The sequence below is a fragment of the Mytilus trossulus genome, chromosome 3 (assembly GCF_036588685.1).
Source record: "Mytilus trossulus isolate FHL-02 chromosome 3, PNRI_Mtr1.1.1.hap1, whole genome shotgun sequence".
Classification (NCBI taxonomy): domain Eukaryota; kingdom Metazoa; phylum Mollusca; class Bivalvia; order Mytilida; family Mytilidae; genus Mytilus; species Mytilus trossulus.
In genome coordinates, this window is record NC_086375.1 from 14,838,743 (window position 1) to 14,865,010 (window position 26,268).

Here is a 26,268-nt window from a genome sequence, read left to right on the forward strand (position 1 = left end):
GTTTAAAACGGAAGTCAGAGGTTGCAATGCTGATCATTGTAATGTTGTATTTGCAATGTTTTGTGAACCGTTATTTGTTTGCTCGTCTTTTTCTTTAGGCAATTATGATGTTTTTGTATAAAGTAAGTACAACCTTAGTATTTGGAGGGTATTTCTTGACATTTTAGTGCCCATGGTATTTCCTTTCTTTTTCACACAAAATAAATGGCCCTTTGCTAAGTCATTCTCTTGTTAAAGTAAAATTACTAAATAAAACTCCGAGGAAAATCCAAAAACGGAACGTCCCAAAGGAAATGGCAATATGAAAATCTCAAACTCTTTAAACGAACGGATAACAACTGTCATATTCCTGACTTGGTACAGCTATTTCATTTAATATTTTATGTAGGAAATGGTGGACTAAACTTCGATATAAAGCTAGCTTAACCTCTCACTTGTATGACAGTCGCATCAAATTCCATTGTATTCACAACGATGTGTGAACAAAACAAGGAGACTTAATAGGTAGAAATTGTCAAAATTGGGGTACAACAGTCAACATATATAGTGTTATAATCTTAATTACTATAAAGCACACAAATATGTTACAGAGATACACATAAAAGCATATAGACAGCACATACGCAAATAAGTTAGTACATAGATTACATGAGGTTATATAGATTTGAAATGATGATTTTTCACATTTCTTTTCCTTCTTAATGTGTAATTTATTGATTGATTTATGGTTTCTTGGTGCTCAGTTGCAAATATTTTAATCATGTTTATAATATCTTTTGGTGTGACGAGGGCATATTACATATAATATAATTGCGGTCCAAGTTAAATTTTCTTTGACGTCTTTGCAAGCTCTGTGAGCTGTAATTTGTCTAATATATGTACACCAAAGCCAAAATATACAAAAGATTTGTGAATACAATTTTGATGGTTAATTGAAAAAATAAAATCCTTCTGGTCAGCTGACCTATATTTTTTCAAGTTTTAATTTTGTAGTTTTATGTTTGCCTCCTGTTTCCCAAAGCCAGCATTAAACCAGTTGATGGTCTGGTAATATATCTGCAGTTATAAAAAGACTTGTGAACAAGATTTTGATGGTAAATATAACATAAGATAATTATGATCTGCTGACCTATATTTGTTGAAGGTTGGATTTAACTCAAATTAAACAATTTCAGTATGGTTATGATGGTGACATTAATGAAATAAGTCTTTGAAATATTAATATCAAATCATTTCAACATTAAATGTAATCTCTTTGGTACTATATTTTCGTATAAAGTAAATGGCATATATACCGAACTCGAAGTGAAATTCAAAACTGAAAGTCCTTCATCAAATGGCAGATTCAAACGCTCATATACATCAAACAAAGGAAAGTAGTTGTCATATCGATACAGGTATTTCCCCATGAAGAAAACCTGTTTTGTTTTAACTAGCTAAACCTCTCACAGTCGCATAAATATTCTCAGTTGCTTTGGTCTGTAATACCATGTATGGTTCTGTCAACATATGGTGTCACTGTTGTCTAACAACAATCTTGGCATTGCTACATTGAGAGCACACCTATTTGCAACCGCCCAACCGGAGAAAGATAAGAATCAAAATATAAACATTCGAACATGTGTTATGATTCTATGACCTAATACGAAAACATACTTTTAATTTATGATGTCATTTGTTGTTTGTTTATGACAAAATCACTTTATTTATTTTCTTACAACGGATGACAAAATCGAAATGATTTGTAATGTGGTTATCGTTAATCATTGAAAACTGAAAACTAAGTTTTTTTAATAGAATATTTCTCGGCTCTGTTTGTTCAAACACCTCTGTATTGTTTTGAAATGATATTTGTTCAAATAATAGTTTGTACTATATTCATTTGTTTCAAATTGGCTTTAACGTGAATGGTTTAGTTACATGCATTGAAAATGTCTTTTGTATTAGGCCAGATAGCAATTACCCCAGCAATAAAATACACATACGCGCTAAGCTGTATTTCCCTTGTGTGTCATTAAAGGGCTGAATGCGTAGACCCTAATCCAATTGTATCTGGTTAATGTACTACATATACACAGCTGTGTTGACGTCCTTCGTAATTCAAATTTATAAAAGACGCTAAGACGATCAAAACATGGAATTTCCTTGAAAATATTTGAGAAATTACTAGATATATGTCATCTTATTTATGAATTATAAAGATAATCTTTAAAAAAAATCCTATTTATGTTATTGACGTAGAATCAAAGTGAGGGAATTGTTATCGAAAATTCTATGTAATTAAATTGCTGAAGATAATGCTGAAAGAGAAAACTATTTTAAGACCCTAGATGATAAAAATATTATTACTTTTTGTAGATTCAGGATACTCAGTCATAAACTTCCTATTGAAACTGAAAGGTGGGAAAATGCACCTAGAGAAAATCGAAATTGTAATCTATGAAATTCAGGAGATATTGGAGATGAATTCCACTATATTTTTAAATGTTCGAAATTTAATCATGACAGAAAAAAAAAAACATTTGAAACCATATTATCTAAATAGACCAAACATATTGAAATTTCATGATTTGATGAATACTAGAAACATCAGTATGTTGAATCATTTATGAAAATATACCAGACTGATAAATAAACAGCTGGACTCTTAGGGGAAACATTATTTAATAATTTTTTTATATAATATTGTATACATGCAAAATGTGTTTTGTTTATAACATGTAACTGGAAATATATTTCAGTTGTAGATCATACATTTTTATTAATTCTGACTATATGTTTATTATTGGTGTTTACAATATCTCTGTACCATGGATTTTTTGGTTTATGAGAATAAAGATATATAAGAATTTTTGTTTTCAGTTTGAATTTGACAATATATAATCTGACCACTTTAGAATAAATTAATGTCCTTACCTAAAAGAAGCCATGCTTTTTTTATTTGTTTTATGTCAAAGGCCAAACCTTTAAAGCGCTATACTTAACAAACCTTAATGGTGTGATCCTAAAACCTATCACTTAACTGTAATTATTTATCAAAGGTACAAGGATTATAATTTAGTACGCCAGACGCGCGTTTCGTCTACATAAGACTCATCAGTGACGCTCATATCAAAATATTTATAAAGCCAAACAAACGTCGTCAACTGAGCCTTAGATGGAGAGTTGTCTCATCGTCCATCCTCTAAGTACCACTAGTGAGTTTTGTGTAGACAGAACGTGCGTCTGGCAAACACTGTTGTAAGCCTTGTATCTTTAATGAGGTTTTTTTCAACACCCACTATATACATCTTATCTCTTTGTCTTTTACGTTTTCTAACATTTGTCTTGATAATTGCTGGTAATTGTGTTTTGTTTGTAAATGTTGTAATCTTATGGTTACAGTCTTTTGTGGGGGCAATTAAGTATAACATTGTTAGACTTCACCAGTTTGACATCCAGTCCAATAATTACTCCAACATGTTTTCCTACATGTATCGAATTTTCGAAAGATATATAGCAAAATATAGTAAGGGAACGTCTAGATCATGCTGTAAGGTGTGATCTTTTTAAATTACGACATCCTAATAACTGTCAATATCTTAAAAGTATTACTAACATTTGCACTTTTGATATATTGGTGTTTTTTTCTAATTTTGAATGGACAATTTTGTTCATAAACCGCATATCCTATCAACTAAGATTTCCGTCAATCATAAGAATAAATGGAGGTGTGATGAAAAAGTTTATTTGCTACTCTTGTTGAATTATACGCCATCTTCACTCCACACAAGTTGAAGACATATTGACCGGAAAATGTCTTTTGTAAAATACCGAATGATGAATTTTAATTTTTTTCTTTGTTTTTTGAGTCAATGAACTGCTGTCACATTGCAGTTCATATTTTTTTGGTTTCTCAATACGTTTGATCCATAGCATCTCCATTATCTGGTACACTCTTTTATTATACTCTGATTTCCCACGTCGTTTTAACGTTTCATTGGCTAACGTTTAACTTGATCCATGCATCTTTGAACTAATGAAGTAATTTTGACTGCTTGAAATTTTTTAAACACCCGTCTTTATTCTGAGATGTACATTATCAAACACTACACAAAGAAATGTATTAAATGTATCATTTAAGGTTTGTGTACCCTTCTGTAGCCATTTTTGTACGAATTTTTCAAACCTCAATTGTATCAACACTACAGATATAATGAATAATAAAGATAGGCCATTTAGTACATACTCCAAGAGGAAACTTGATGCAAAGCATTATTTTTTACTGTTTCATTGCATTTTATATAAAAAGAGGACTTTGTGGCAAATAAATCAAGATTTTTGTAGAAAATCCACAGCCTTTAATACAGAGATATTTGTTTTAAAATTTGAAACATGCATTACTCACTTGATTTTTTATGATGTGCTAGTGTTTATTTTTTACAAAATGTACTAAGCAACCTGTAAATTCCAAAAACACCTCGTGCTGAGTCACTAAAGTCGAGCGCACCCTAAAAGATGTACTTGATTTTGACCATGTTTATATTTGTTTTCACCAATAACTACATTTATAAACTTGTTTTAAGAAAATCAATGCTAGCACTGCATGCAATAATCCTATATCTATCAGTCATCAAATTGCCAAATATGAGAGTACCAGGATAAAGGCTGTGGATTTTCTATAAAAATCTTGATTTATTTGCCACAAAGTCCTCTTTTTCTATTAAATGCAATGGAACAGTAAAAAATAATGCTTTGCATCAAGTTTCCCCTTGGAATATGTACAAAATGGTTTATCTCTATTATTCATTATATCTGTAGTTTTGATACAATTGAAGTTTGAAAAGTTCGTACAAAAATTGCTACAGAAGGATACATAAACCTTAAAAACAGTTAAAAGAGCAATCATAAGGATAATAGATAACCTTAGCTGTATTTGACACAACTTTTTTTGGAATTTAGGGAGTTCTAGGCTTTTCAACTTTATGAAATAACCGTTTCACAAATGATATCGGATATGTTTCTTACGTCGTATCTACAATCCCCTTCCCTTTCATGAATGTGACCTACCGAATTAGACTATTTACCGGATTTGACAAGCAACACGACGGGTGCCACATGTGGAGCAGGATCTGCTTACCCTTCCGGAGCATCTGAGATCACCCTAATTTTCGGTTGGGTTCGTTGTTGTCTATCCTTTGGTTTTATATGTTGTGTTATGTGTACTATTGTTTGTCTGTTTGTCTTTTTTTCATTTTTAGCCATGGCGATGTCAGTTTGTTTTAGATTTATGAGTTTGACTGTCTTTCGTCCCTCTTTTATACTTATTTGGCTTTTTTTTTTTTATCTGAGAGTCACTGATGAGTCTTATGTAGACGATACGCGTGTCTGGTGTAAAAAAAAAAAGAAGCCTGGTACCTTTGATATCTTATAATAACTAAAAAAAATAGTCAGTTCAAACCAAACACTTTGAAGAGAAGATAACGATTGGAATCAAGAGTATTATACCATGGTAATTCTTTTTCTTTTTCTCTCTATTTATATATTCTGTGCTAACCTTAGTCGTATTTGGCACAACTTTTTGGAATTTTGGATCCTCAATGCTCTTCAACTTTGTACTTGTTCGGCTTTATAACTATTTTGATATGATCGTCACTGATGAGTCTTATGTAGAAGAAACGAGTCTGGCGTACTAAATTATAATCCTGGTACCTTTGATAACTAACTATAAAAGATTATAATTTTGTTTTACATTAAAAGTATAAATAGCACGTTAAGAAAGATGTCAAGCTCGAATACAAACAAATCCAAGATCTGTTAACACATTGACAGTCCCAGTTATAAGCAATCTTTGAATCTTGGTATTTGAAGATCGACAAAATTAACCTTATCTAGCAGTTTATAGGATTAAACGTGTACGTATTCGGATTGCGATTAGATAAATGAAGACCCATGATGATATATGTAATTAATCCGTCAGACATGTTTATATTAAGGTGGTGATTCTAGCGGAATAAATCCTTAAGGAACAGAAGTAATAAATAACATGCTAAGAAATTTGTTTAAGCGTACACTCCAGAGAATTTGTCCCACGATTTAGTGCGATCCTGTTGCACAGCTGTGATTGACGTAGTGAATTAAGGGTGAACGTAACAGGCTATCAAAAATTAATTACAACGTCCGTGATTCAAATAAATACATATGTCAGAAACAAATATAAATCTTTCTAGCGACAAGTCTACAATTTTTTCCGAGACAGCACATAGTATCAAACGGAAATCCAGTTTGTAAAAAAATGTGAGAACCATCAACACATATCTATGAATATTGTGTTACAAAAAAATGAAAACACCACTCTGATAAATCCCTGAATGCCAAAGATATAAAAGAAATACAACAGTTGAAAGAACTATATGACCATAAAGGACATAAACAAATTGTAGCTAAATTCATCTTATGTCAACTTTGATCGAGGTTGCTAAAACCTTACATATTGTTTTCCTCCTTTTTGCATGTTATAACTTTACGATATAAGTTTTTTTTTCAAAGTTTAAAATTGAAACATTACCGAACATTATCAAATGGTTTGAGTCCACGCAAAGTCTTTGGCGATACAACATACTAAAACTTGTCTATACGAATTCATTAATACATATAAATAAAGGGGATTACTAAATATTGAATTCGCATATTTTCTTGTGAGGGTTGTGCAATGATTTCCGCATCTTCAACAAGGTCACTATAGAAGATACACATCCCAGCGCACTATCATCAAAATGTTTGATATTCTCTTTTTATTAATAATGATGTCAGTTTTTCTTTAGAACTACGCCGTCAATTTTTAAAATTGTCATTGTGAAACTAACGGGTACAATATGTTTTATACATTTGTTCATTTTTTTTAAGACAAGAATTTCTATGCACTATTAATTAATCTTTGAAAGATTTTTGAGGATCGTTTCGGCATTATTGTGATTATTATTGTTCTTGAAATACAACTATGATATTTTACAAAAGGTGTGATTGGTTGATTTTGGGTTAAAGACAATTATTGAAGAGAATTTCAAGAATCTGCTTGATGAGTTGAATAATTTATTTGGACATTATCGGTTCGAAGGCATCATATTACAATAATACCGCAAAATGATTTATGTTAAATAAAATCGTAAATTCTTCATGACAACATTGTCAATAGCATGTCTTAATTTGATACGAATGTATTTTTGTGTAGGGTGTAATGAACTTATATATTATTCAAATCATGTGGGATATTTTAGATTAAAACCTGTAAATTATATTTTATTTATATCTAAATGCCGCCTGTTTGACAGATACTCAAACAATTAATCAACGATCAACGATTTGTTTTGCTATTTCTAGCAATACAATTCTTATGTAGGTAGGATCTAATAGCACAATTACGATAAAATGATAAACAAACAGTATGTCCCCTTCCTTCGTCATCTTTGAGTTCTTTACGAATTATTACACATGGGAAATAAAAAATTCCTCCATTTTTCATATACACTCGCAATTAGTTTGATATAATAGTTCAATCGACAATCAGAATCATTTTAATTGTCACATAAAGACACTAACGATAATCTGGAGACATTACAAAAGAAAAGAAGAAAATAAATCCGCAATGGACCATTACATATAGATATTTTTTTTATTTTCCAAACATTGAATAAATAACACATTCATTATCGGTTGTCTTCCCTTGTGATTCTATGCATTGAATTGAACATTTGTATCCATCATAGTTTGATTTTCCATATAATTCTATACAACCCATACAATATTTCTGACATTCCTTGGTCCCTGGATGAGATTTGACTCGTTTCTGCATTTTTGCTCCGAATGTACATTTAGCACTATTTCCACTTCCACCTTTCGTTAAAGCGCAATAAGTTTTACACACTCTAGCATCAAATAGATTGCCTCCCCAGAACTCCAGACAATTGTCGCACTGTTTTACACATCTGTCGTATAATGTATAAGCTGAGACGGTGGAACAGGCCAAAACAAATACTACTATCCCAGTCTGCATTTTCTTATATCTACAAAATAAAATCAAAAAGAGGTTGTTAAGATGTTGCTTTCACACTAATATAATATTTACAAACAATCTGACATAGAATATAGATATAGGAAGATGTGGTGTCCAAATAACAATTCAAAAAAAGTAAACCATTAAAAGGTCAATGTACGGCCTTCAACACGGAGCCTTGGTTGTAGAAGTCTTAAAGCAACTGAATTAAATTCGTTTATTTTTGTAGTTCAATTTCAGTTTTCTGAGTGGTTTTTTTTGTGTCTTTCGTATGTACGTGTATCTAAAGTACTGTTTGTTGAGATAGTAAAAATGCTTTTGTTGAGTTTTTGGATCTCAATACTATTTAACTTCGATCGAGCGTCAATGATGGGTCTTTTGCAGACAAAATTGAAATTTATCTTGCAATACTGAATTCATTATGTATTCTTAGTAGTAAATACAAGTTGCAAAAGATTTATCGAATCCTTCATATAAATTGCTCATTTCAGGAAAACCAATAACTTGAGGTTTATGATAAAATGTGTACAAAATGACAAGCTATGGTTTATCTGACGAATGTTTTCAAATCGTATTTTGTAATTTGCAGACGCAAGTTCAACGACATGAATAAAAGGAGATATAGGATATACTACAATTAGAAGTTTAAGTTAACGCTTGCTAAAAATAGCCTTGCTTATAATAACAACAGTCAACTTGTAATACGGGTCATGTCCATTTGACGGCATAACGTTAACAGATCGATTACCTAAAACAACAACGTCACCAAGAGAACACGAAACAGCTTTTAGGAAAACGATTTTTAAACAAAACCAGTACTTAACACACCGAACTAAGATACCACGTGACTAAACATTAATGTAGTATGCAACATTGATTTTGATCAATCAAGTTCTAAAAACAGAATAAATATTCTGAAATGATAAATACGCAATTTTAAGATAATAGTCACAAAATATCTCTGAAAATGTTATACGCCTTAGAACATCAAGCTAACAAATTAACATTAATATAGCTCATTGATGTTAATTTACCGGAAAATTATTCCACTGGAATGTTTCCGTATCATGTTGTGCTACAATGAAATTCTTTATTTTACACAAGTATCTGTTGTTTCGGCTATATTAGATTAACACTTTAATAATGCATTTACAGCAAATGTTTCTTTGAAGTGTTTTGTAAGTAATGATCACGATATTATTTAAGTTAAACCACGTGTTTTATTTACGCGTAGGTTTCCTGTACTTTATAGTTCGGTTCTCTCGGTGGAAGTTATCTGCTAAACAAGATTAAGCGTTCAGCTTCGTTTTTATCTTTGTTATCTCCGAAGTGAAAACCTCAAAAGTTCCATAATATACCTCTAATTCGACCGAACACAAATTGATCCTTTTTAATCAGCCTTGGGATGGTCTATGGTATATACCACGCTACAAATAATCAAGTTACAGAAACCACAAATATTCAATTTGATGTTTATTTTGATAGAATATTGTTATGCAAGCACAAAATTAGAATACTTCAGTTATATTAAATGGCAGTCATAGCCGCATTCACCACTTCAAGTTTGACCTCTTTTGAAAAAAATTCAAGGCTTATAATTAAAAAAAAAAAATCTTTGGACCTTTAATATTCCCATCTTTAATGTAAATATATTTAAAAGCAAAACTTTTCAAAATTCATAATGACAGTATTATGTAATTATCTGTGTCATAATCATAAATGTTTTCATTCGATACGTGGTTTCATCCTGATGTCTATTGTTAGTTATGATGGTCATGTTGGGATAAGGTTGCCTGACATAACTGAGGTAACACCATAAAAGAATGTTTGGCAGAATTATGGAATATAGTTTCAAGAGAGTAAACAGCGAAATTGTTTACGATGGACAACAGGTAAATAATTCAACCAAAATAAGTCGGAAATGTAGGTGTGTTGTTGTATAGACACATGTTATCTGTTTTTTCCATTCTTTTCTTGGTGTAATCAGTCCAGAATAATGTAAAAGACCGAGGTCACCTATCCATCAACGAAATAGCCATTTCGCATTATATGTCAATATATCGTGATTAAAAATGCCATTGGTATATTAGAATAGATCAATGATATTCGTTGCTACTAGTTGAATAAATTGTGTCGCTGCAGATGTTCAAAAGTTTATTTATTTCAAAAGATATATTTTTGACTACGTTTATATTGGTTGGAATACAGTCTCGACCATTCATTATTATTTAATAACTGAGTTATTGAGATCAGACACATACTTAGAATATGGAAATCAAAAGTACAATCTATTTACAGGTTTTTAATAAGACAAAGAGCTTCCAATTGTTATTGTTAACGCAGTTTAAAAACAGTTCTTCGCATGTAAAATGAATATTCTGAAAGATATAATCTCTTTTTCACATGAATACCATTTCGTTTTGTTGAAATGTAGGTCAAGTGTACTTTTAACCAATTTATAAATTGGATGAAATGTCTTTTCAACATACATAATTAGGTCATTTGAACTCATAGTTCAAATTCATAGTCTGTATAGCAGTATTTAATTCCTTGACGGTTATAAAAACGTATTGTCTGTTTGCATGCTTTTTTCAAATTCAAATACCCCCGTTCAGACTTTGAGATGAAGAACAGTAATAAAAGCAATGTTTATTTGCTTCTTGTGTATTTGCTGTGCATGTACTAATTTTGTGTCATTTCCTGTGTCTATCAGTTGTGGGTCTGAATGGGGTTTACAAAATAGATATAATAGCATGCCAAAAAAAAAAAAAGAGAGAGAAGGGAATTGATGAAAAAAAAAGAAAATCAAGAATAATAACCTTTAGTTATTACTTGTATGTCATTTGGTTTCTGGTTGAGAGTTGTCTGATTGGCAAATCAGATCTCCTTATTTTTCATTTTAATGAAGACCCAGATAAGGCGTTCAAATACATTCGGGGTTAAAGTCATGTTTTAATTTCCGTTTATCTGACATTGGTGCTCTCTTTCTTATTCGTAAGAAAACAAAAGAGAATGATAAAACATAAATTGATCCCATTTATGTCTTTTCCATTTAGATACAGATAGCGTGACCAAACACTTGACTAAGTAAATAAAAAAAGCATCAAAATAGACACATCATTTTATAACCGTAGAATGAAATCAAATACCGCCACAGACTATGAATAAATAATAGTCTATAATAATAGAAAATGAAAATGGTTAGTTCTTTTTTATATCCTGGACAATGCCATGAAAACTGAATAAATTGAAGAACTATATCCCATACAATAATGCTACAGAGGATTTGTGTTGTCTGAAAACTTACAACATATTAGTCAAAATAATACCAGGGATGCTGTATATATTTATTCTACTTTTAAAGTAATAGTGTAATTGTATAGAATGCACTATGAAATACCAAAAAAGGAAGAAAAGCCTGACTTGACATAGAGACATGGTAAATGTGCATTCCGATATAAGTTTACCTTTGTCATCACATAATAAAATTGCCATACTAGTATTACATAACAAGGGCTTTTAAATCAAACAATCTCGCAATATTTTGAATAATTGTCGCTTTACACAAAGTAGCAAAATCCTACTTATATTATAGAAAAGAAAAAAAGAAAATAAAGAATATGGGGCAGCATTCCCATAGACAGCAGTTAATGGCAGATTGCATGAATGAGGACAAGGAAATCAAGATATTGACTCAAATGTAAGGTAACTATATTATATATATTTTTTTAATGTTAACAACTGATGTTAGAAAGACAATAGTGTATTTCCTTTACTTATATATAATAGAAATTACAAATACATCAAAATACTAAATTAGCGATAAAATAAATCGATTATACACTTCCGATTATTGCCGATATTCGATTATGATCTGTTTCCGATTGTCAAACGCGTAATATATTTTGTTTCTCAGTTACATAATTCCAGCTTTAACTATTCTGAGATTCAAAGATAATAGGAGTTTATTGCCAATAAACATCAATCCATGTTTTAGAGGTGGCTCTCTTATTACAACTGCAGATTTATGTAAATAACACTAACTTGTTGGATGAGTTTCAAATATTATTTTCACAATAGGCAAAACTAATAAGTATCATAGAAAAAAACTATATCTCGGAGTCTAATACTGTATCAATGTAGGCGTGGACACGTATGAATAAACTCATTTTAGATATCAGGATTGACGAAATGGTGTACGCCACATGTGAGTCTCATCTACGAAATGGTGTACGCCACAAGTGAGTCTCATCTTTTGTAGATGAGACTCACTTGTGGCGTACACCATTTCGTCAATCCTGATATCTAAAATGAGTTTATTCATACGTATCCACGACTACATTGATACAGTATTAATAAACTCATTTTAGATATCAGGATTGACGAAATGGTGTACGCCACAAGTGAGTCTCATCTACAAAAGACTCGTCGGTGACGCTCGAATCAAAAATTTAAAAAAGTGCAAAAAAAATATATGAAGCTGCCGATCATCGAGGGCCCAAAAATGCATGTCTATTTAATCAAAGTGATTTTAACTTGGTTCTCTTTGTTGTTGATGAATATGCATTTCTAGATTATCAAATCATCGTGCAGCACCGAAAAATTAATGAAAGAAGAGCCTACACCAAAGACCAAAATGAAACCAAAACATCTAAGGTAAACTTTGAACGAGGAAGATGTTATAATATGAATATATAATAGTAAAAGATTATCTTTTCAATTTTGCACATTGCTACCTTTAAATACAGCCGCGAGCCACAATATAAACTTGTCAGGCAAGTGAGCGTAGCAAACAAGATACAAAGCCGAGGGACGTGTTGTATAGGGGGTCCTTGCTACTGTCTTCATTGTCCCAGCGCTTCTATAAGAATGACTAGTACTATATGTTTAGTTTTGAAGCAATTATACTTAGTATTCAGATGTCTGCACGATTTCTACGTGCTAAAACATACAAATGATGACAGCCTTACAAAGACGTTCAAATTTGACTCGTAATGCCGGAAGGGCGATTATTAAGACCGAAGTCTTATGAATGACAATCTTTCACTTGAACCAGGAAACATTAACTATGTTCTACCTGAGGTCAGAATCAATTGGAAATGAGAATCGTATAGAAATGGTCAAATAGAGCAATGGTGATTAAAAATAATACTAGTAACATCAATCAATAATTAAAAAAATCACAGTTTTGTAACACATTATCCTTGCAGCCAGCCATTTAAAGAATCAAACATATTATCTATTCTTTTAATAATTAAAGGTCAAAATTCATAATTTATTTTCAGTTTCAAAAGTCAATTAAAATATTAATCATCAAAGTGTCATAATCATGTACAGAGGGAATATGTTTGAATTACAGCTTGAATATTATAAATAATTCAACAGGGAAAAGAGTTACGTAAAGAAGACCACGTAATATCATTCCATTTTTTTAACTGCAGCAGAGCAGTAAATACGCACGTGTTCCCCCTAATCCAGTCAATGGAAATCTTTTCTACACAAATATGAGATTAATTTATCTATCCAACCCACTTTAAATATAGAACAAAAACCCTACGGAAGAAAAATAAAATAGTATGCATTGATTATAATTCTTCTACACCAAAGTGCACACGAACTAATTCGAAGTCGGCTACTTTTCTTTGAAAATAATTTGGCAACTATTTTGTGCATATTTAGCATAAAAAATTAAGTAACATTGTAAGCCAATTATTTGAGTGAGAAAGTTTTCTGGTCGGAAAAAGGATAAAAAAAAAAAGGGGGCGATTAAGTCATTTAGCACATTGGTATAGCGTTATAAACTAAGCCTTATAATAATTCCACTATATCAGGGGAAAACCAATATTTGATAATCTGGCAAGAGGCAAGGAGTTGTTTTTTTTGGCAGGTTGGATATTCTTTTTCAATTGTTGCAATATGCATGTTCGTTTTAATTTACGGATGCGCTTAGTTAATCATGCAATATAGACACTCCTCATTACATAATCTCGCATAGTCAGAAAGGCGGTTTAATTCCATTTTTCTGAAATTCACCATAGATTGTGAAACTATTAATGATATAAATAGTGACAAAATAATATTTGAATCGTAACGACTATTTGTTTAATAAATGAATGTGAAAAAACGGTCAGAATTTTGATTGGTGAAAACTATGATGCATCATATAAGTTCAACTTGCACTCTCCCCTTGTACGTGACATTTTTACGTTCTCAATCAGATAGGACGTGACTCTGGGTTTGTACACAAAGCGTACTGGGGTTCCTGTCAGCAAGTTTATAGTATAAAAGGGAGACCAAAGGGAGGCAAGCCGGTATATCTTTACAGTTTTAGCTTGTTAAAGTCTCGTATCCATAACACAAATGAGATTGAAATTTTGATCCATATTACCACGCGTGTTCGTAAAGCTCATATGTGTATAGCGATTTCTGAGAACCGTATGTTTTAATAAATTTATAATGACACTGATTTGCACGACATCACTTGCGCTTTGAGCAAGGGTTTGCATTTTCGAGTTATAATTTTTTTAAATTTCTTAGTTTTCAGTTTATTTTCATTTTATAATTGTGTTCTTACTATAAAAAACAATCATAATATACAATAAAGATTTTAATTGAAAGTAGCATAGAACACGGGAAAGGAATGCGTATTTCGACAATTGATGTCTTCTCAGAAATGCTCGAGACAGAAATATTTGGCTGATCAAAACTAAACGAACTAAAGTAAAACCAAATAAGGACAAGGATTCATAGCTTGCATGATGGAAATAATAACATCCTTAACTTAGAATAATTTTTTTAAATGTTTTACAGTAAATTCCAATCTTACAATATCCGTATTTTATTGCTTCTAAGATTATCACACTTTACGTGTATCTACTATAATTAAAGAAAATTTATCAAAACTAATCTGTAACACAGAAAAGGAGGCACAATTCCTTAGCGAATGTGAGAGACATACATTTTTTGAACTAAAAAAACTTTATCAGGAACTTGCAAGACAAAATATAAGTAAAACTTTATTAAAAAAGACAAAAAAATGAAACTTTTATTTTACCAAAGATGACAATTGATTTAGAGTATCTTTGTAGCATTTACAATTTCTGAAATTTCAATTAAATACAGTAAATTTAATTCAAATACTGAAAATTAAATACATTTAAAGCTAGTGTATATTCTTTTTAATTTCCTCTGGGTTTTTTTTCAAGTACCATTTTAACTAATCTATAAATGAGTTTTACATCTTACAATACAAGACTTACCGTATATGTTCAGTGACAGTCGACCAAAATTGAGTTCAGATGAGATTTTTGTTATTAAATACTTGAACATTGATCTAAAGACCAATAAGATGGTATTCATTCCTATCCGCTACGCGTAATCAAATATTAAACCATGCTTCTTATTGGTTATTAACTAATTACGCAAAACACCCATCTTTCTTAATCTGTGTATTGTATATTTATGAAAATTAATAATTCAACTTTTTAGTTATTTTCCGTCCTTTTTTTACCTTGATGAATGCTTTGTTTTTGTTTGTTTTATATCTAATTATGGACTTGATTACGCAAACCATTGATCACGCATGTATTTAATCTTCTTTTTTTACACATTGATAATTAAATCGTCGACCTATTTTGTTTCTATATTGCTAAAGCAAAGATTTGTTTTTATTATTTTTAACTACTTTTAATGTATTGGACTGTCAATGCCTTCTGTTCTATCTATATCTCTCTCATTTTTTATTTTTTGATAGACAGCAAAAATCTATATTTTTATTGAATTTTGTTTTGTCAGGCTTTTACTTTTATATTAGAAAACGGGGGCGGGGGTGCAAACAAATGGTTGCCCCTACATCCCGCCACAAAAGTGACTAGTCTCCCCCGCTATTATTAATTAATTACACACAACAACTAAAATCAACTACGTTTTTCATAACGTTTACTTTCATCAATGAAGATGATAATTTACTAAAGTAATACTTTTAACTAAATGAACTTCTGTTTCGAGAAAAGATTCAGTGCCTCTGAACTAATTAAAATCTTGCAGCGAGTATATGGTAGAAGACAAGGACAAATCAGTGTGATCCGTAAGCATCTATCAATTGATTCCGACAGGCAGAAACTGTCTCTAGAATACATTACAATAAGGAGATGAAGTAGACAACTATCTAGTCACCGGAGTCTAAAAGACGTGCATGTAAGCAACAATTTAAGTTTATAGAAACCCCCGCTTTCTAAAAATACGATGGCAACCAAGGCCAATAACTCTTAGGATGTAATGTCAATTTCGACAAAAACTCGACCTGTATAGTACAGACCATTTCATTATTCGTGAAGTTGTATAAACTTTCAACCTTTATGTACTCAAATAATTACAGTGTACGCGAATCAAAAGCAACGAGATACAATAAAAAGGGGGAGGATCATTTTATCCTACAAACCCATATTTGTTCTATTTCTTATCTTTGGTAAAAGTACCGTTTAATAACTATTCACTTAGAAACTGTGTTTTCTAACATCTGCAAGTTAAACAATTTTAGAAAAAAACTCTTTTAGTGAAAAGATTTAAACCCACCAAAGTATAATACGAACAAGTAGTAGAGGATTAAACCTTTTATGTTGCTTTAAATGTTGTATACTTATTTTTTTCACGTGCACCTACATATACTTTACTCTTTTATTATATTAAAATCCCAATTGGAAGGCCTCTGACAGTCTGAGTGAGCGTAAATCACTGTTATCAATAGCCTACGATAAACAAGTAAGAGGTAAATAGTTATCACAGGTACCAGTAAACTATTCAGTATGTTTACCAACATAGATATTGCGGTTGTCCACGCTGATATGAAAACGATTGTATATTGAACTACTTATATATATGGCATAAAAAAAAGTTGACTATTGTATGCAATCATATAGTACAACGGGTAACGAACTTTTTGAAAGGCAGAGTGAAACAAGAAAAAAAAACTATAATTTCGCTAATTCACTATTATTTATCTTGTTTAGTGCGAAACATTTTTTTGAAACTGAAAAGAAAACTCGTTTGGTTAATACTATAATGAGTTTTATTACATTTTAATTATATTTGATAAATAGTTGACAATGTCAATGTGACAGTATGGTTTCCGGATAATAATTTTCACAGTATGAAATCCTTATCTCGAGGAAACAGTATGTTCTTCCGAAAGGACAAAACAATGTTCGATCAATGTACAGATTGACTGTTATAATTGTATGCGGTCATTTCACAAATCAATAGCTACAACAATGTCAGAGGCAATTTAAATCAGCGAAAGAAACACATTCATGTCCTTAATAGTTTTAATGATAACAATAATTTAACTTGATATTCCTTAATGGATACAAAACTCCGCCATGTTGCTGACGTCATACTATGACCCAAAAAAATAAAGACCAAATTTGACTGAAACGTTGCACTATAGAAATATAGAAAATATTGAATTTTGGCTATGCTGTTTTAGTTTTTTAGTGACCAGGAATTCCATCAATGATGGACAAGAGTCCCTGCGATACGTCAGCCCTTGTCTGAATCGACAGAGACTAGACGACGCATAAATGAATTCAACAGAGACTCCAGAGCTTCTCATCTCGTAATTGATTTGCATTTATTTTAGTTCTGGTGGTCAAATATCTATCTTAAACTCTTGGTACGATAATTGTACTGTCAATAAATAGGGTCCGCATCACCATGAGCAATTTATTTCAAATAGTCGGTAAAAGTTAGTAACACTTCTGTATATTCCTTTGTCAACATCAAAAACTTAGACAAGATTTATGGTTAGTTTCGTACTGATATATAAAAAAGAAGATGTGGTATGATTGCCAATGAGACAACTATCCACAAAAGACCAGAATAAGTAGACAGCTCTCTCACAAGCAAAAAAAACCTAGACATTTTTAGGTCCAATTTGATGGGTATTTTTTGGGATTGCATTTTCTGTGATTAAGCATAACCCAAAAATATTTCCTATAATGACTTTCTTTCTTATAAAGCAGCACGATTATTTATAGAAATGCCTTTTCATATCGGGGAAAAGGGATAGGGATGACAGCGGGATGATATACCTCGGAATGACGTATATTCATCTGTAGCAACTCATGCTTATTTTGTTTATTTTTTTCTTTTAATTTTTGTACACGTCTAATTCCTGCATTTAGTGTTGCAGAATATTTCTTTTCATCCTGTCTTGCACAGAAGTGCCACAGATAATTTACGCACGAAGGTCATTTCGTGCTGAAGTCATGCGTAAATCAGGCAAAAAACATGCGTATATTAACTCAAAAAGACATAAAAAACGGATGTAGCTCGATTTGAACGTTTTTCGTGCGCCAAATACGCATTAGTTTCGCACAATTTTCATGCGAGGCACTTTTACTTGTGTATGCAAGGTTATTTATTTTCAGCTCTTACCAAACCAAGATAGTCATTTTCAAAATGCCCCAATCCCCTCCCCAACCATGACCATTAGAGCTAAATGAATAATTATAAAAGCAGCTTGTCCAATATGGTTGCAAATATATTTTTGGTCCCAGTGGCAATTAAGTAAAATGTACTTACCACGTACTGTGGAACTCAAACGTCTCGGAGGTGAACGTCATTTGACGCTTCTTATTAACCCGGACTGTTTTCACAGTCTAGTTTCTTTACCGTCTTCCTTTCCGCTTCCTAAAAAGGTGGAAAGACAGGTTTTACCATTGCATTAACATTCAAAGGAGTTCACTTAAAAAAGATATTCTTTATAGTCTTTATTTAAGAATTGAATGCTTCTTTTTGTAAATTTATTGGGGTGTAAAAGCGTTGACCGAAGTACATTTTGACTAAAAATGTGCGCACGGTCAACGCTTTTACAACCCTATAAAGTTACAAACAGAAGCATTCAATACTTATAATTACATTTTTTTGCTATGATCACGAAAATACGAATTTTATCATTTTTGTATTTTATTCACCAGTGCACTTTATTGTGGGACCACGTGTTATCATGAATGAAAAGTTTTATTGACTGATGCAATTGCTTACGGAATAACATGTGATGTGCAGTTAGCCAATCAAAATAAAGTAGTATAATGAAACATACATCAAATGTAATCATATAAAAATATCTGATAATAAAAATAACTGATAACAACTATTGAACCGCTTCCGATAAATTGTAACTACTAGTACTTGATTGTATATAATAGAAAAATAAAGGGTATAGGTTATCGATCCATGTCCCCCTCCATCTAAAAAATAAACCCAACACCAAAACAAATGGTCAAATATAAATGATAAGTATGCAAGCTTTGTGCACTCATACATTGATTCAGTTCAATGTCATGGATTTTTATGACGATATATACTTTTGAATGTACTTAAAATGTTATACCTTGAAAATGACAAAACCAGTAAGTGCAAAGAAAAATCCCAATACACAAATACCACAAAATGGCAAATGAACACCGCTTTTATTGCTGTACTGCATCTAAAGGTCACAAAGAGGCCATCAACAATAAGATACTATGCTTCCTGATTAGATGACGTTATTTTCTTGATAGTTAATACAACCAGGGCCATAAAAAAAGAATGTGTATGTTTGTTTGCCCTACCTACCCAGAAAATTGCTGCCTATACTCAAAATCTCATATGGGCTTGATTCGACAAAAGTTTTTTTCAATCAGATCGGCATGACAAATAAACACTTGACACTGTGAAATTTGGTAATTTAGTTTGTCGAATAAAAAAAGAAAATGCCTACCTACCTACCCACTGTCTCTACCTTTGGGTAGTCTTTGGGCAAACCAAAATATTTTTGAGTGTGGTTCAGTAATGATATTGAAGAGCAGTTCAACTTGAACAGGTCTAATACAAACATTTAGTAAAATTCGTTTATGGTAAAAACCTATTTACTGACTAAATAAAAACATTCTTAATCTATTCCATAACCACGAGTCCGAAAGAACTAGTTTACTTAGTAATTGTTCGTAAATAAGGGCTGGTCCAAGATTGTAAAGGGGTGCGTAATTCCTGTGTATTTCCAAACTGGATTATTTGAAGTATTATGAGATTGAAGTTAAAGTTATGTATATCATTTTCTGACAAGTTAATTTTTCGTAGTATAATTACCATTTTCTGCAGTTTTTTAGCAAACTTGGCACAGAGTTTTTCGAGTGCACTAGCTTTGAGCTTGTGTTCTAAACTGCGTACAATGGCCTTATCTCTTGAAGCATACTCATTTGGAAGCCAGATCTTGATAGATGTTGCATTGTAGTTTAGATCATCTGTACCGTAGTTCTTTCGGATATATTTCTCAAGGTCGTCCATACTGGAAAATGGTGCTGCAAAAGCTTTCCCGAAGAAGCTGGTGCCTTTTCCTTTTCTGTTTCTTGAATGACTGTCAAACAGCCATATGTCAGTTCCGACTTTCATGAACAGAAGAGAATAGACGTCTATGGTAGTTAAAACTGATCTATTGGGTTTTAATTGCTGCTCAAGAACATCTCGTAATGTTGGACAACTGAAACGGAATTCGTCATCGTAACCAACTGGAGCAAACACAGGTCCTCCCCATTCGCCCGTTTTCATAACAACGGCTTTTTGGTCTTTGACTCTAACTGTAAAATTCATCGGGAGGTCAAATATCGCAACTCGTCCATCTTTTTTGTCAGAAAACCGGAAGTCCTCTCGGAATAAAACATGATTCCCATCACCGTGTTTAATGACAGTGTCAATGTCCTTACTTTTCCATTTGTTAACACATTTCATGGCATGGTACATGGCTGCTGTCACGGCAATGCTTGTACACTGGTTGTTCTCGTATAAGGCATTTTTAACATCTGCCTGGCTACAAGAACCACGGATTATTCTTTTCCAGGGAGAACCTGTGAAATATCCAATAGTTTGAATTTACGTTCCATAGATATTACAATAAAAATTGAGAATGAAAATGGAGAATATGTCAAAGAAACAACAACCCGACCGAAAACTTGTTAGAGTTCTGAGATTTATTAAGGGATTAGTCATGTAATACAATTAAAAGATATTATATGAAAAACGGTACTATTATATTTTTCCAACATTAGGTTGGCCTTTTGTGTACCCAAGGCAGGTGAAGGAAGTCAAATTAGGAGCGCTGTGGTTGGATGTAAGGGTAACATATATATTTTATTCATCTATGAATAACAGCAGTGTGTATATTTACAATAAAATTGATATAAGTTTTGAAACCCATTGAAATATTTTCTAGAAAATTATTCGAAAAGGTCCGAAAACACTTCCAAAATTTCATAAATTTGGTGAAAAATGATGGTGGGCATTGATAACATACACAAGATCCGTTGGAAGTTGGTCATGATACTATTTGGCTTCAATTTTTAATACAGAACAATAAATTACTAACACCACACATAAATGTTTTATCCAGGTTTTATTGAACTGAAAAGTGGAAGATTTAGAAAATGTTAGTAGTGTTGCCTATGGCAGAATAAATTACGCTTCGGACTGAATAGACATCATTTGAGACAAATATTCACTTTTTTTTTTATTGAATTTACAAATTAATATTCTTACAATTAGATGGATACAGTGATATATAACATCAACCCGATATAATAATCGAGAAAGATCTTATCAACAACTGGTATTAATAGAGTGAAAAAGCCACTTAATTCGTTGTTTGCATTAGTTCTCGACACGTTTTTATTACATTTTTTTATTGAATTTTCGACGGTTTTTTTAAATAGTTTTTTTCCATGATTATTGACGGTTTGTGTTATAACGATTTAGAAAAAAAATGTGTTTGTCAATCCACGAGAAAGAAGAAAACTGCCCCCATTTCAACCAATAAAAACAGCCGAATTTGCCTGATGATGTCACGTGGTGATGTATCAAACGAAGATGAAGTGTTTTGTGTAAAAATTATTAAAAATAAATAAATTCATAACATTGGCGATATAAGCGGCGTTTTGCATTTGCGCCGATTTTTTCTTTCATTTGCGCCGAATTTTTTTTTCATTTGCGACGATTTTTTTACAGGTAAATAACAGATAAATTACAGGTGAAATGACATAAGAAGATGTGGTATGAGCGCCAATGAGACAACTCTCCATCCCAGTAATGTTATTTTCATTTATCATTAAAGACTTCTTCCGTTAGCCAGTTGTACATATGTTATGAATTGTCAATCATAACATGCATATAACTGTTGTCTCCTCTTTTAAATCAAGAAGTAAAAACCTAAGATAAAAGCACTTTGTTTATACTAAAATGACGAATTAAAAATATATGTACAGCATTCAAATCCATAAAAACGGAATACATTCAAATCATAAATCTGTTTTTGCCGAGTAGTAGGCAACACATCTAATATATTCCTTTCTTATGATTTCGTCTATTCTATATTTGGCGTAATTGTCGAAAAAGAAGGCCATCTTTTCTTTGTCTGGCATACGTACTGGTGGGGGCATTTCTAGTGTTCGTTTAGGGAAAGGAATGGTAACCCGAAACATTGGGATAGCCATTTATCAATTGCAATGTCACTTGATTTGTCTTTATACTCTGTGCTCGGCCAATGTAAAAGTATGAACTTACCTGTAACTTACATGTAAATCCAATTAGGAAAACATATAAAATCGGCGCAAATGAAAGAATGGGAATTTTCAAAATCGGCGCAAATGTCATACGACCGCTATAAGATGATTTTGAAATTGGCGCAAATGATACCTATGCGTTTTATAAAGAAGTGGCGCAGAATTAGCATCGGCGCAATAAGTTGTGGTGCAGAAGTAGCATTGGCGCAAATAAGTTGTGGCACAAGTGAGTTCATTTTTGGCGCAAACGATATCGCCCACATTATAACTACGTTTGATTGCTATAGTAAATGGGAAATAACTCGATTTCAATCAGATCCCATTTAACCGCTTCGGTGAGATCGCCTCAAATGGTAGAGATCAAGATTTCGAATCCCGGCCGAGTAAAACTGTGAACCTCAAGGACGTTAGTTGCTGCTTCTCTGCTTCTACGCGGCATAAGGGAGTATGACTAGTCAGCTCGCAGTCAGAATTATGTGTCTAGGTAGAGTGGCATGTCATCAATGTGAAATGTTATCTTGTTACTAGTACGTTAAATATCCGGCATAGCGTGTCACTTTAAATAGTGCTAGTAATTACTCTTACACACAGCGGTCACTGATATACTTTATAGAACTCTCTCTCTATATATCAGTGACCGGAATAGATAATGAACTTGGAATTGATAGCAAATACAAGTTATTTCTACCATAATTATGTTTTTTTTTATACAGAAAAACGCGAAGATAATTGAAATAAATAGAAAAAAATGACGGATTTTGGTAAACAGGAGAAGGGCTAAACAAATATGTCCTGTCCTTTTTCTGCCTTTTGTGCCCATTTAAGATGAATTTCACGCCCAGAGACAAGAGAGTTACAATTTATTCCAAGACGTAACAAAAGGGGTATTTCAGAAAAATAATTTAGAAGTTTTTTTCTTTACTAACAAAAAAAGAAGGGGGTTCAATATTCACCAAACAAAAGTAGCAAAATATCATGTTAAATTGAGTATTGGGATAAAAAATCACCTTAATAGAATATGAGAATTGAATACTTACGCTTTTTCAAAAGAGGGTCGTCCGATCTGTAAAATATACATAAATAAGATAAGATGATACGAGATGTATTTAACTGCGTTGTATGGTAAATTGTAGAAACACTAATAAAACGTCTGAAAATAACCAACAAGAGACAAAAAAAACCGCATTAATTCAGACACGAATTAAGTCAGTGTCTGATCAGGAAGTTGACTCATTTCAACATTTTAAAAGCAAAATTGAATCATGTATTTTTTTTTTTAAATGCAACCCAGTGATTAAAAAAAGAGTAGAAAACTAAAGGGATAATATCTCTTTTTCTGTGCCTTCTTACTCGGTCTGTTTTGTGCAATTTTGTTGACAACGTCTTGACAACCTATTGTTGTATGACGTCAGAACAGTGAAAATACAGATTTTTTCCGAAATATCCATTTTTAATTGACTTGAAATTACGTTATTTTATTGCAAAATATTGTATTAGTATTTTGTTTCATAAGTTAAAACTTAAATAGGAACGCTCAAAGCCGAATATTCGAAAGGCACGTACGAATCAGAACCGATATTTAAGCAATAGTAGATTCTAATTGTCAATAAGGATAGTTTTCGTTATGTTAAACATCATTATTAAAATATAGGATGGCAATTCGATTGACACCGAGCGAAGACCAAATCCGCGTTGTGGTCTATATTCATATATATATAGTATCTAGCATAATACTAATCGTTATTGGTATCGAGTTTCGTTTGTGTTGGAATACTTCAAAAATAGAGATTTTATTAAGTTTGGTATCTTGATACACAATTGAAGCAAACTCAAACTTTTGGCAGTCAAATCACAATATCTAATCTATACATGAGCAGAGAAAGGGGTCTTGATATACATGTAGAGACAAATAAAACAATATCCGGATAAATTTGTTTGTGTCTTTTTCTTCATATTTCTTTTTGACGTCGAACCTTTAGCGTGGCATAAATCTTGCTCATTGTTGAGGCCGTGATGTTTTACTTACAATATTTTTTCTGCGGTAGAGTGTCTCATTCGGCGATCATACCTCATCACGTTATTTTAATTTTTTAATTTTGAAAGCTTTTTTAGTTAGTTTTTCGCCATTGCATAATCAAAACGTACAAGGTTAGTTACTGATTCTAAAACAATTTTTACCGTTTGAGGAAAGTGACACTATCATACGCGCTGTAAATGATTGACCAATGAGAAAATCGAGTATTTTGTATAGACATAAATGTAGTGACTAGTAAAGGTCAATCGAACCAGAAGAATAAAAAAAAATGCATGTGACCAACGAAGACCAATAACATATAACCTCTTAAAAAAGTATAATTTACTAATTTACCTGACAGCTGGTGTCTTCGAAGTTGCATTCTGAAAAGTAAATAAACATTATTAGTATATTAGAACCGAATTGGATTGTTGTTAGCAAACGTTGTATATTAATAGCAAACATCCTTCAATTACTGTAGATTCAGAAATTATTGGGTGCATTTATTTTTGCGATTCTTATTCTATAGTTTTCTATGTTGTGTCATGTTTACTATTGTTTGTCTGTTTGTCTTTTTCATTTTTAACCATGGCGTTACGTTGTCAGTTTGTTTTAGATTTATGAGTTTGACTGTCCATTTGGTATCTTTCGTCCCTCTTTTAAAGAATGAACAAATTGAAAATGTCTTTCGGGAAAAAGATGCACATACATATATGCATCGGAAATTAAAATGCAATTTCTTATTATTGCGATACTCACTAACGCATCATTCGCATTTATAAGAACATCGCAATATTTTCTGAATTTCTAGTATCAAAGACAGTGTAAACAAAATAAATACAATACGCAGTTCTAAAACGCTTTTAAGAAATCACAGAACCAGTCCTTAAATAGTACGAATGGAGAAAAATATTACTGTCACATGCAAATATTTAACCGTAAAAGGACTAAATAGTTGTTGATCCCTGCAACAAAACCTGATTACGCAGAAATTTAATACAATTCGCGCTCGGGAACAAATGAGAACATGTCTATCAAACCGTTTTAATTAATTACCTGGGTTTGGTCCTTGGTACAGGAAAACAAGTTGGCCACCTTCTTAAATATTGCCATTATTTCTTTTTAGCGGTACTCTTCTCAATGGTTTGACGAAAATAATAAATGTTGAAGATAATTCTAAAACGCTACTGAACGGGTCGCAAAATATTTTGCGACTGACACGTTTCCAGTAGCAACGGCACAATGGGGCTTGAACTTTCTAATTATGACGTTATCGAAGACTAAGCTTATGGTAGCAATACACAGTTAGCACTATAAAAATAGTTTTAGGCCCGTCGTTTTTTTTAACATAAAGGTTATTGAGTAATAAAAATTACTTTTATATAGTTAAAGAATAACATATCCTTCAAAATGAGTTTATAAAAGTTAAAGATATGTTGTTTGCCAAATTGGACCTTTTTTTTACTTTAAGGCTCCCATAATTTAGAATAAGGGTTAGGATATGTTTTAGGTTAGGTAAGTTTTATGGTTAGAGCTTATGTTAGGTTTAAGTATGGGTTAGGGTAAGGTTTGGGGTTACGGATAGTTAAGTATAGCTCTATATGGGTTTGGACCCATAAAGTAAAAGAAAG

General features: G+C 32.0%; 1 protein-coding gene across 1 annotated transcript; it reads right to left on the reverse strand.

Annotated features, from left to right (window-relative positions):
• Window positions 1–18,644: 18,644 nt before the first annotated feature.
• On the reverse strand, window positions 18,645–25,750 carry LOC134710430 (uncharacterized). Its single transcript, XM_063570788.1, has 5 exons — window positions 25,694–25,750; window positions 24,992–25,020; window positions 23,661–23,686; window positions 20,162–20,916; window positions 18,645–18,721 (listed from the first exon to the last, which is right to left on the reverse strand). Exons 1-5 carry the CDS (start codon window positions 25,748–25,750, stop codon window positions 18,668–18,670), a joined length of 921 nt encoding a protein of 306 aa, XP_063426858.1. The 3' UTR covers window positions 18,645–18,667.
• Window positions 25,751–26,268: the final 518 nt, after the last annotated feature.